At 52.4% G+C, this 12016-nt stretch overlaps 1 protein-coding gene across 2 annotated transcripts in view; it reads right to left on the reverse strand.

The window, feature by feature from the left end:
- Slc45a4 (solute carrier family 45 member 4) overlaps positions 1–12016 on the reverse strand; it is a 72165-nt gene that overhangs the window by 5404 nt on the left and 54745 nt on the right. For both annotated transcript variants that reach the window (XM_034516634.2, XM_076911477.1), the window contains exons 3-7: positions 7148–7336; positions 5209–5388; positions 3714–4780; positions 2943–3042; positions 1955–2166 (exon numbers count right to left, since the gene is read on the reverse strand). In XM_034516634.2, the coding sequence (XP_034372525.1) occupies positions 1955–2166; positions 2943–3042; positions 3714–4780; positions 5209–5388; positions 7148–7336 (1748 nt within the window). The remainder of the gene's footprint in view (positions 1–1954; positions 2167–2942; positions 3043–3713; positions 4781–5208; positions 5389–7147; positions 7337–12016) is intronic.

Consider the following 12016-nt stretch of genomic DNA (forward strand, 5'->3'; position numbering starts at 1 on the left):
TTTTGATGATTTCTGGTTATCAGAAACAAGTCTGCTATGACCATCGTTAAAAACTCCCAAGTGTCAGAAATTCACCATCATACTGAATAATTATGCTGAATAACCCATGGGTGCAAAATAGAAATCAAGACAAAACTCATAAAAACCTGGGTACGTGTGTGCATATGGAGACACATGTCAGCACAGGTCCTCTGTCCTCTGCCACTCCTTGCCCTGTTCTCTCAATAGGGTCTCTCACTCAATGGCGGTCTAGGCTTTGAGCCCCAGGGACTTTGTCTGGGCCCTGGCACTGGGGTTTGTAATTACAGGCACATGTTACCATACCCTAGGTCTTACATGGGTCCTGGAGATCTGAATTCAAAGCCTCATGCTTGGACACCAACTTTATCCACTAAGCTATTTCCCCTAGACCTTAGAAAAATCTTTGGAAAAAATTTTCTTTAAAGTAACACATTAGCTTGTGTGGCTATCCATATTATTTCAGCACTCAAGAAGCAGAGGCAGGTGGATCTCTGTAAATTCCAGGCCAGAGCTGGATACTAGTGAGAGAGACCCTGCCTCTGAAGGAAAAAGCAAAGCCGTATACTGAAAGCTCTAGATGTACGTGACGGCTCACGTCTGTAATCCCAGCACTCACTAGACGGAGACAACAGGATTTCTGTATGTGGGCTGGAGCCCAGGCTGAGCTCCATAAGAATTCACAGGCTACAGTGTGATAGCTGGGGTGGCCCTGAGCCACAGAGTAGAGGAGCGCACGCTGCTTGACATGCTAAGACAGACAGACCTACCTACTTCAGAGAATGCACCACATCTGTCAGCAGCAGAGACAACTGGCCAGAGGCACAGTCCATGCACTTATGTGGCCATCTGGTGACAATGCAGATAGAGTGGGAGGCACTGGGTCCAGGAACACCCACCCCGGGAGGAATGTGAGAGTCTAACTCCATTCCCTCCAGCTATGCTAGAACCTACTGGGTAGACAGCAGGAAGTGACACAGAGGCCTGGGATCAGTGGTAAGTTCTGACTTACTACACGAGCCGCACAGAATGAGGCAGAACAAAAAATGCTAGTCTAGTTACAGGAATATCAGATGCAGGTGCAAGTGAAGTCAGGGTACCAGGAAGAGAGGGGCTTCTAGATTCTGTCACCATCTTTCTTGGTCTGGGTGATTCTGTATGACTCACTTCTGAAATGCTAGCAAGGGGTTTAGCCTCAACAGTTATGAACTCTGCAGAGTAGTACAGCTACAAACCACCACTACCGTTAGGTTTCATGAGGAGTGGGTGTGGTGAGCATGTACTGAGAGAACTGATTTTGCTTTAATGATCAATGGGATCAAAGGTGTGTGCCAGTGTACCAGGTGCATGCTTGCTTCTTCCCCCCACCCCTCCAGACAGGGTTTCTCTGTGTAGCCTTGGCTATCCTGGAACTCACTCTGTAGACCAGGCTGACCTTGAACTCAAGAAATCGCCTGCTTCTGTCTCCCAAGTGCTGGGATTAAAGGCGTGTGCCACCACCGCCCGACTGCTTCTTTCTTAAGTAGCCCAGACTGCTTCTACTTAAGTAGCTACTTGAACTTGCAGCTTTGGCACTTTGGCCTCCTGTGCCTCCTCTACACCTGGCTCCAGTCCCTTCACACAGGGCCCAACAGTGGTAGCTCAGAAGCAGTGGCTGACAGAGCAGCTCTTCAAAAGCCACAGAATCGAAGAGCACTGAGGCTGCTAGATCAGGGGACAGTGAGCCCGGAAAGGGAACTGCCCATAGTGGGGAAGATGATGGTCCAGGGAATTGTGGGTCCAAGGGGCAGAACGGTCAGAGGAGAGAGACCCTGTGGCTGGGGAATTACTAGGAGAGTGGCAGCTGTCATCTTCATCAGAGGGTTAGACAGAGAGGGTAGCAGGGCAGAGGTGGCCTCATCACCACCTTCACTCGGCATCCTTAGAATGGCTGTACCTCCTTGATGTCATGGTAATGCCCTAGGAGGGCGTAGGGGCAGTAGGAGATGCTCATGGAGACGACGCCCATCGTGCTGATGGTGACCATGGCCACATAGACATTGGGAAACATGGCCATTACAGCAGTGCCCACGGAGAAGCCCAGTGTCCCCAACATGTAGATGATCCTGATGCTCAGGTCATAGTTGTCCAGGTACTTCTGTAGCAGGGCTGCAGAGAGGGTCACAAGGATCACGATTTAGGTGCTGTCCACACACACCCTTTACCTCCAACACTGCCTCCCTCTGGTTGAACCTAGGCCTTCAGGCATAAATATAGTCTCCTGCCTACCTGAACCATGCCTACCTTGATTCCTCCAGGTTCTAGCATTTCTGAAAGAAGCCAGCTCTCTGGCCTCCATGGGATGCTGACTGCCTACCCAGGTCTCCTTGGGAGAAATCTCTGGCCCTTCCCTTGTCACTCTGGATTCCCAGCACTCAAGGCCAGTCTAAGGATCCTGCCTCCTGATTGGGTCCTCACAGGTACCGCCTCCTCCAGGAAGCATCCCTGCTGTTAGCAGATCTGTGATAGCGGTGTGGTCCCTGCTACCTGGCTGATCTGCCCCACCCTCCCTGCTTCAACTACAGATCAGGTAAAGCTGAATTCCATTCCAGGTTCAGACAGAGTATAGACAGATAAGAGAGGATTCCAATCCTAACTCTTTCAAGTGTTGAGACTGAGAGGGGCATGCTACCTTAGGATGAGAGCCTATCACCCCAGCCATCAGGGTTCCTGTCCTTGGCAGGCTGGACTGTTCCACTGCCCTTTAGATTGCTGGGCCCCAGATGGGGTTGTCATGCCAGGGACAGTGTCCTGAGACAGCACTCAGGATGGCCTCCCAGCCTCAGGAACACCTGATCCCAGGCTACAGCAACTAACTTGAACAGCTTTTCCTCTACTGAGGCAAAGTTCAGGATCCTGATACTCTGGGCGTGCCATCTTCTCACCTGAGCAGATAGCACCAGTAGCAGCGTAGATGACCAGGCCCCAGCAGCCCATCTTCACACCAGCGTTGTAGGCATGCCACTTGGTAGAGTTGGAGGGGGCCTGTTGTAGAGAGAGGAGGTTGAAGGCATTTGCCACCCTCAGGGCAGAGAGATTACTCTGCACTCCCATGCAGGCAGTCTGAGAGCTGACAGACACTATCTAGTGAGGAGGGTAATCAACCCACGTCCAGGTCAGTATCTGGTAAGCTATTTCCAGTCCCTCCCAGGCCACACTCGACTCTTGCCCACAATGAGAAGTGGAATCCTCCTGCCTGTGGCCCTGAAATAATGCTAGTCTGGACCTGCAGAAATGACTCTGCCTTCTCTGAGCTGCCATGCTAGTACCTGAAAAAGGTATAACAGATCACTGTGGCCACCTACACAGCCACAGTGTGAGCCCAGAAACCCTAGCAGGGCCTGGCAAGAATAAAAACAGGCTATTACTTTGACAGCTGAACCAACACTCTCTCTGTTCACAATTTTCAAAGTGGTTCTGGTCCTGTGCCGTTACCTGGCATCACAAATGGTCACCATAGACGCCACTGCAACAACTTTGTCTCTGCTGTGTGACTGCGCATGCATTAGGGTGCACACGGACCAGCTGCCTGCCGGGCATTCCCTGACCCACATGGCCATGTGGATGCAGGGGCAGTGCATGCAGGCTCACAAGAGGCCCTGGCATGGGCTGCCTAGTTTTCTAGGCAGTGGAACTGGTAGCCACAGGGTACTCACCTGGGGGTTCCCTTTGAAGATAACCTGGCCCATGAAGTCAGTATAGAAGACAGCCTCTGCGATGACGGAGAACCAAGTGAGCAGGTGGCAGAGGCAGAGCCACATCAGCTCCTTGGGCATCTTCAGCATGGACAGCCACAGCAGGCGCACAGTGGTCTCTGTCTCGCCCTCCTCACTCTCCGTGTCCCCGCTGGAGGCAGTAGCCCCGCTCTGGTTGCGGTGCCGGGAGCGCTGCCGCTGCTGCAGGTCGTACAGGTCGCTCATGCTTCTGGATGGCTTGATCAGGACCACTGCATTGGCCCGGCGGTAGCGGTAGCAGTGGGACCCAATCTTGCCGTAGTAGGAGAAGGTGCTGGAAGCCTGCCTGTGAAACATGTGCCTACGCCGCCTCATGGAACCAGATGTGACAGAGGGCTTCAAGTCTACCTTAGAGCGGCTGAGGGAGTTCATTGGTGGAGAGCCTCTCCCATTTGGGACTTTAGCTTCATTCAAGTGATTATCAAGCAAGGTGTCGTCCTCCTTGGTGGACTCCCTGAGGAACGTGGACAGGCGGGGCAGCTTGGCCCTCAGGAGCTCTTGGCTGGTGCTCTGGGGGGTGCTGGGGTAGGAAGCATCTTGGAAAATGGAGGGCTCGATGTCATGCAGGAAGAGCAGCTGAGGCTCCATGTCCAGCGTGGCGTCAGCCATGTGCAGCACCGAGTCACTCTTGCTGCGCACGATGTCCACATCGAGGTAGTCCAAGGACAGCTCGTGTTCTGACTGCACTTCATCTGGGAATGGGGGGCTGCCGTCCTGCATGCCCCCACCGAGGGAACTGAGGCGGGTAGCAGGGGCTAGGGCGCCAGGCGGGACGCTGGTGCTGGGCAGGGTGGCATCCTCAGGGCCGCGGTCCTGCTGTGGGCTGTACTGCTCCTCCTCGATGCTGAAGAGATGCAGAGCCACCGACACTGAGAAGATGACGGCAGCGAAGAAGAACAGCACCTGGTTCTGCGTCTGGAACCAGTCACCTAGGAAGGTCTGCGTCCAGTCCAGCCCACCCAGCACGTAGCCAATGGCCCCACCAAGGCCTGTAGAGAGAGAGAGGGGCAGCGAGCCTCAGTCCCAGCACAGGGCTGTCCTTTACACAGGGTTATGTGGCAAACCAGTGAGATGAAGAACGAAAGGACAGCTGAGACAACAAAACAGAACAACTCGGGAGACTGCACAGCTCCTAACACTGGCCTAACATTCTCCCCAGCCAGAAACCAAGACAAAAGGAGTCTCGGCCCACAGCAACCCTAGCACACCCATGTATTCCCCTCCAGCTGAGTGGCAAAGCCTGGGCAGTATCTACCTGGCAGGCATGTCATCCAGGCAGGCCTTACTCCCTCCTAACCTTGCTTCTCAGTCCCTTTATCCTACTGGGTTCACATGTAAAGTGAGTCCCAGTGCATCCTAAAGCCACCAATGACCACAGATCCCTCCCACCCACCTGGGGCCTGGTATGGGGCTTTACCAGCAGAGAAGGCGTGTATGTTGAGGGCCATGTCTTGCTCCTCACTGTCTACCACATCCAGCAGGTAGGCACGGATAGGCCCCTCAGTTGCATCGGCACTGAAATCCAGGACCACCACTCCCAGCACCGTGAGGACAATGCCAATGGGCTGCCGGCTGGGAACATCACCGAGCGCCAGACCTGGACAGAGCGTGGGGAAGCAGTCATACGCCAGTGTCAACTGTCAGGCTCCTCGGGCAAATGCTTTTAGGATAGCAGTAAAGTTCACCCCGTTTCTGTGGTTTGTGGGTGTCCCCTTTTATCCAGCCCCCAAGAGCTCCCTCTCTTTAAAAGTATTTATTCTATTATGAGTGTTTTGCCTGCATGTATTGATGTGCATCTCATGTGTGCTTGATGCCTGCAGAGGTCAGAAGAGGGCATCAATCAGATCTTTTGGAACTGAAGTTACAGATGGCTGTGAGCCACCATGTGGATGCTGGGACTTGAACCTGGGTCTTCTGCAAGAGCAGCAATGCAACCTACTAAGCTATCTCTCCCTTCCTCACAGTTTTTCAAGAAAGAAGGTGAGCAGGTTCTTCCTCCTCTGACAATCAGGCAACAGTGGTCACTGGCTGGTAAAACTCCTGGCATCAGCTGTAGTAGCTGTGCAAGGACCACTGCCTCCATCTCTGAGGACGCTATCTCCTCCTCTGCCCACTGACACAAACTCCTCTGTGCTAATTCCTGAGCTAGTTGGCTCTGCCTTAGCTTCCAAACTAGACAACAGGCTGTGAGTACAGAAGGGCCTAAGGCCACACTGCCTCAGCAGGCACCCTGAGCATTTAAGGAGGCTGCCTGCCCTCACACACCAAGTCTCACCTGATAAGGAAGCCTGCCTGGACCAAGGGATTGATCTCCAGATTGATCATTAGCTTATACTGGGACTGACTTGTTCAGGACTAGAGGTGGGGCAAGGAAAAGTCTGGCCATGAAGTACAGTCTTCTGACTACACCTTGACAGGTTGGCCCACGGGTTGCCCAGGAGGCCCACTGGCAAGGGAAGAGCTCAGGCTGAAGTGTTGGTGCCTCCAGACTGGCTATATGTGGATAACCTGTGGCCAGGGCCACCCCAAGGTTGCTCTCTATACATGTCACCGCATATAGGAAAGTAAAGGAATGCTTGCAGGTGACATAGACAGGCCCAGGGTTGGCAGCAAAAACCAGGAAAGTGTCACCTGCAGATTCCTAGATAGGAACCATCTCTGGTGGAGGATCCACCTGGTACAGGTGTGACTCAGAAAGGAGACACTCAGGCCAGGAGGAAGATGACCCAAAGCTGCTACAAACTGTCCCTACTCTGGTTCTCAGAGCTGTGACTGCCCCCTGGAGGTGGTCTTGGGGGGCGGGGGGGGGGGCTCTCTGTCCACAGCCCTGCTGCCTCTGGAACTTGGGCAGACCTGTCCCTGAGAACCCACACTGCAGTCCTTCACCCGCGGAGCCAAAAAACAAGGCTTTGTTTCCACCAGTTCTGAATGGTGCCTGCAAGGCAGAAAATATTTTCCCACAGAGTGGCTTTAATTAAAAACAAAACAACAGAAAGAGGCAAAACAACACACGAGGCATGAACCAAGAAAACAAACATCAGACTGGGCTCTGGACATTCTCAGTACCATGTCTAAGAAAAGGAGAACAAAAAAGAAAAGATAATTTCTGAAATCACGCTGGAAACAGGACGTGGTGTCAGATACGCATTAAAAACAAGCCATCACAACAGGAAGCGTTTCCCTGTGAACAGGTTCCTCCAGCTTTCCCATGTGGGCCTGGCTCTACTGCCAAGCTCCCTGCTACAGTCTCCACCAGGAGGTCCTCAGCAGCCTGAGCGGGCCCTTGCACAGTGACCCAAGGAAGTCACCCGATAAGGCCCCTAAGCATGCACTGCTGCAAGCTCAGCAACACTCACCTATAGCAGAGCCGTTGAGGAAAAGTGCAACACCAATGAGGACCCCCACACACAGCACTAGGATGAAGGGCCGCCGGCGGCCCCAGCTCAGGGTACAGCGGTCACTTGCAGAGCCGATGAGCGGTGTGAAGATGAGGCCGAGGACAGGGCTCAGGAACCAGGTGAGGCTGTAGTACCTCTCGGGAAGGCCTGCAGGGACACACAGGGACACACAGCCCTGGTCACTCAGCATGTACACCCCACACAAGTCTCCTCAGGACAGACCTAAGGGTCCTCTGGAGTTGAAGACAAAGAGGGTACTCCAGATCTTGGAGCCAGTACTGGGCCCCGCCTGAAGGGCCACTATGTTGTTGGTACTGAGCAGGGCTGGGTTACTCAGGTATGATCCCCTTCCCTCTATACCATACTATGTTAGTGGTCCGATATCTTTGGTTGTAGGAATAGGACTGAGGAAAATCTATTACAGACAGTCTACAGTTTACAGAGCCACCAAGGACCCCAGTTACCTTGGCAATGGGTGCCCTGAGCACCAGGGTGGTAAAAGCCCACGTGTCCACCTGGAGCCAGGAGACCACAGCCAGCACCCAGTGCCCATTTATCCAGGCATGGCATGGTGAGTGTGGTGGCCTCAGGATGGAACCTGGATGGCCTGACATCAGAGTCTATGCCACTTTCCTGTCATACAAACTCAAACGTGGTGTCAACAGAGCATATGAATGATGGCCCTGGGCACAGGCCAGTGCTCTGCAGAGCAACTGGAATGGACGTGCACAGGCCAGCAGTTCTGGTGCACCTGAGCACATACCACACCACCCTAAAGTGACATGTGAAGACTCATCACTGAGTCTGCTACTACAGGTCAGAGTGCTGGTTGCCCTTACAAGGGCAGTGAGTGGATGCTGGGTAAGCATGGCACATTGTGTGTCCTGGATGTGGTTGGGAGGCTTTGAGTGTCATCACAAGATCAGCAAGACTCTCCCCACTTTACAAAGACTCGAAGCTTACTTAAACTCACTCCACCAGACAAGCACTCATGCTCTAAGGACACTGAGGAAACAGACTCATGTTGAGCTGGCAAGAAAAATAAACGTGTGGGAGGAGAGCATGTCAGGGGAGGAAGCACCTTGCAGAACCTCGTGCCATCACACCATTAGGTACCAGGGCACTCCGCCAGGGTCTAAGGTGTGTGTTCTGACCTCTGTAGCCATGCCTGGCTACAGGAAGGCTAGGTCTGGTTCCCATCCCAAGTCAGCAGATCAGACAAGAGTCAGGGAACTAGAGTCTACCCAGTGAGTTCCGACAGATGAGCCAAGTGGAATTCTAATGGTATGGGCTCTTCTTACCAGGCAAGGCACTCAATCGACTGTTTTGCCCTCGTGTGCCCATCAGTAACACCTGTGTCATGTGTCCTGTCAATCCCTACTCAAAATGACTGGGAGTAAACAAGGCAGTCTGCGATTCAGGGGAGGGGGAAGCACCCTGAGGCTCCCACTGACCATGCCACCAACTCAAAAGTAAATAAGAAGCTTAATTCAGTCTTGTGGACATGGCGCATCTTCATAGGACCTGGTAGAACCTTTAGCAGGCTTGTCCTTTCCTGCCTGGAGCAACTGTCTTGCTGTCCTAACTCCTGAGGAATGGGAGATAGCTATTGACTCAGGTAGCGCCTTCTGCTGCCCTCAGTGCCTACCCACCCTGAGCACAGGGTTCCACAGACAGACCCACTGGACCTGAGTTTATCTCAGTCAGGTTATAGCTCTATGAAGACACTGAGACAAACAAGTCCCCTTGCCAGGCCCTCTCCTCCCACACGGTACCTCTTCAGAACTGACACTGTGCTGCTGTTGCTGTTGTACAGTCCAGCCACCTGTGGCCAGCCCGTCTCTCAGCAGATACCTTTAACTCAGGTGCCCTCGCTGCCTAGACCCAGCAGTAAGTATGGCCCCAATACTAAACCTGTTTGAGACAGCAAGTCCCCACAGAGCAGAACTCTCCCCATGAGGTGAGAGTGCCAACATCAACAGAGCCTGTGGCCCCATCATCCTGGCATCAGTAGGCCCAGGCACCGGTGGACCCTTAGGAACACACACCTTAGCAAAGCTACTGGTAGGTTACCACATACAGGTACACAGGAGTCGCAGATGACTGACAGGTTCAGGAAATGCACACAGGAAGTCTGCAGCATCTAGCGAAGGGTCAGGAAAAACCCCAGGCAGTGAGAAAGACAGGCACATGTATTTGTCTGAGCACAGACAGACTGGAGAACAATGTGCTTCTTATCTCTAGAGTAGACTACAGATTAGTAATCTACTACAGCACTCCACAGACTAAAACAGAACAATAAGTGCTCTCACAGATGGACAGGGCAGGCTCTAGAGCAAGGTGCTCAACTTTGTGACACTTCAGCATGACACGGTCAACTGTAGTATGCTGGGTTGCAGTCCATCTGTGGGCTGTAGGATGAGCACACACGGTGTAGAACAACAGGCCCTGCTGTACCCGAAATGGCCTTCCAAGCAGCCCACAACCAGCTACTAAATGAGGCCATGTACTGACGGGCAGCTAATGAGAGTTAGTGAATAGTACTGGCTCCTCCAGGTGGGCACGGCAAGCAAGGCTGCCCAGGAGTGGAGACAGAAGCATCATCCCACACAACTTTTACAAGAAGTGACAGCTGTAGACACCACAGCCCAACAGCTATGGTTCCAGGATCAGAAAGAAAACTCTGCTGCCCAAGACCATGTGGCCTCTCACATTACATCTTATAAGAGATGGCTGTCATACTTCCTGACACAAAAGACGGATAGACAGACGGGCTGGAGAGGTGGCTGAGCAGCACCGGCTGCTCCTCTAGAGGACCCCAAATCTACATGTCAGCTCAGAACTCTCTGTAGCTCCAGTCTCAGAGGATCTCACAGCTTCTTCTGGCCTCCAAGAGCACCACACATGCATGTGGTACACAGACACATATGCAGGCAAAACACCTCAAAATTCAAGCTTTAATGTCTATAAGTTTTATGAATTAGTCTGCCTGCTGGGGTCCAGGGCTGCTCACTCACATTACATCTTATAATGTGGCTCTAGGCGCAGGGATACAAGCTGTCAATCTCAATTCCAGCCCTTTGTCTTCTATTGCTCCTGGGGAGGGAAGAGTTTACTTGATCTTGCAGTTAGTTCTCAGGTCACTTCCATCACTGGTAATTCGCAGTAGGCACTCAAGGCAGGACCTTGAAGATGAGAGCTTACTGGCTTGTTCATCCTGCTTTTTTATAAACATAGGAAAAGCTGAGTAGGGATGACAGTCCCCATAATGGGCTGAGTCATGTCAATCATAAATCAGAAAGCTTGTCTACAGGTCAGTTTAACGGGGGCATTTTTTTCGACTAAAGTTCCTCTTCCTAGATGACTCTAGCTTGTGTCAGAATGAGACAAATCAACCAGGACACCCCTGGAGAGGTTGAATTGCCGTGCCTCTCAGTACCTACCGTTAGGTCTGCATCCTCTGTACTCAACCTTCCCACTGCTGACAGAGGAATGTGAGCTATAGTGTGAAGCTCTGCACTTGGGCCTCTAATAATGCCAGCTTTTGCTGTGTTCCTTAGGAATGTCACAGCTGGCCACTTAGCTGACACTGTTGTGTTCTGCAGTACTTGTGACAGGACACTGACCAGGAACAGCACCCCACCCCAAGTTCTCTCCTGAAGAGGGATGGAGCTGGGTGAGACCTCCACATGGTGCTAACAGCCACAGGTGGTGACTGACTGCTAGTGGGCCTGGTGATGTACCCGGTACAGCACTGTGTGCTGGAGGAATCCAGAATCCTACTAGAACAGGAAACATGGCTAGGCAGCTTGAGCTCAACTGTGGATGGTTGAAGGGTAGCAGCATTAGCTACAGAGATCGAGAGCTGTGCAAACCAAAGAGAGGGGCCAAGGACACAAGCACAGGGGACACAGCACCAGTGGTGGCATTACAGCTGCTTTTGTTACCCCCATCTACTCAGGAGTCTATAAGACTCCAGACCCTGGCCTCCAGGAAACCAAATGCCATTTCAGCTACCTGTATGAGGGCTGTCAAGGCACTAACCAGGCGACAGCATTCTGTTCCATCACAGATCTCCAGTGCTGCCCAGGGTGAGCAAAAGGTGCTGGGACCCACAACACTCAGCTGCCAGCACCCACATCCCTGGGATGCCTCAGTCAGGCGATTCCCAGCAAAGCCCTAAACAAACACAACGCCCGTCCCTAGTAAATAATTTTTGTTTTTTTTCCAGGCAAAGGTTGAACAACAATGGTGGGACCCGGAAGGTTCCCTGTTCACAGGAAATACTCACTGTGTCACTGTGTGTACATGGGACAGCCCACTGCAACACTTGGGTCACATGCAGAAGTTTCTATTCACAAGGGCATTTTTGATAAACTGGTGTTTTGTGGGGGAGGGAGGCTGGGAAACTGGCCTATAAATATTTAACAAAAGGTCCAGGATGGGAATAAGAACTCATTCTTTCTCTCAATGGACAAGCCGGCAAGGCCAGATAGGTTTGTACTCCTGGACAAAAACCCCATGATAACATTTGCTGGTGAGAAACTTTTCGTGGGAAAAGCTCAGCATCCTTGAGTGACCTCAGGAATCTGACAGCAAGCTCACTATGAACCCACTTCAGTGGGTCCAGTGAGTTTACTTTTGCTAAGGCTGCGGCATGAGGAACATGGGCTACCTTCCACAGGCCAGGGGCCAGCCTCATGGTTACCTACTGCCATGCCAGAACCTAAGCAAGGGCTGCAGAGACCCTGGGGCCTCCTTAGGCAGAGAGGGACTGTACTGGGGAAATAAATGTACATCTCCAGCTAAAGGCAGAGCCAGAGAGTA

The sequence above is a fragment of the Arvicanthis niloticus genome, chromosome 13 (genome assembly GCF_011762505.2).
Source record: "Arvicanthis niloticus isolate mArvNil1 chromosome 13, mArvNil1.pat.X, whole genome shotgun sequence".
Taxonomy (NCBI): domain Eukaryota; kingdom Metazoa; phylum Chordata; class Mammalia; order Rodentia; family Muridae; genus Arvicanthis; species Arvicanthis niloticus.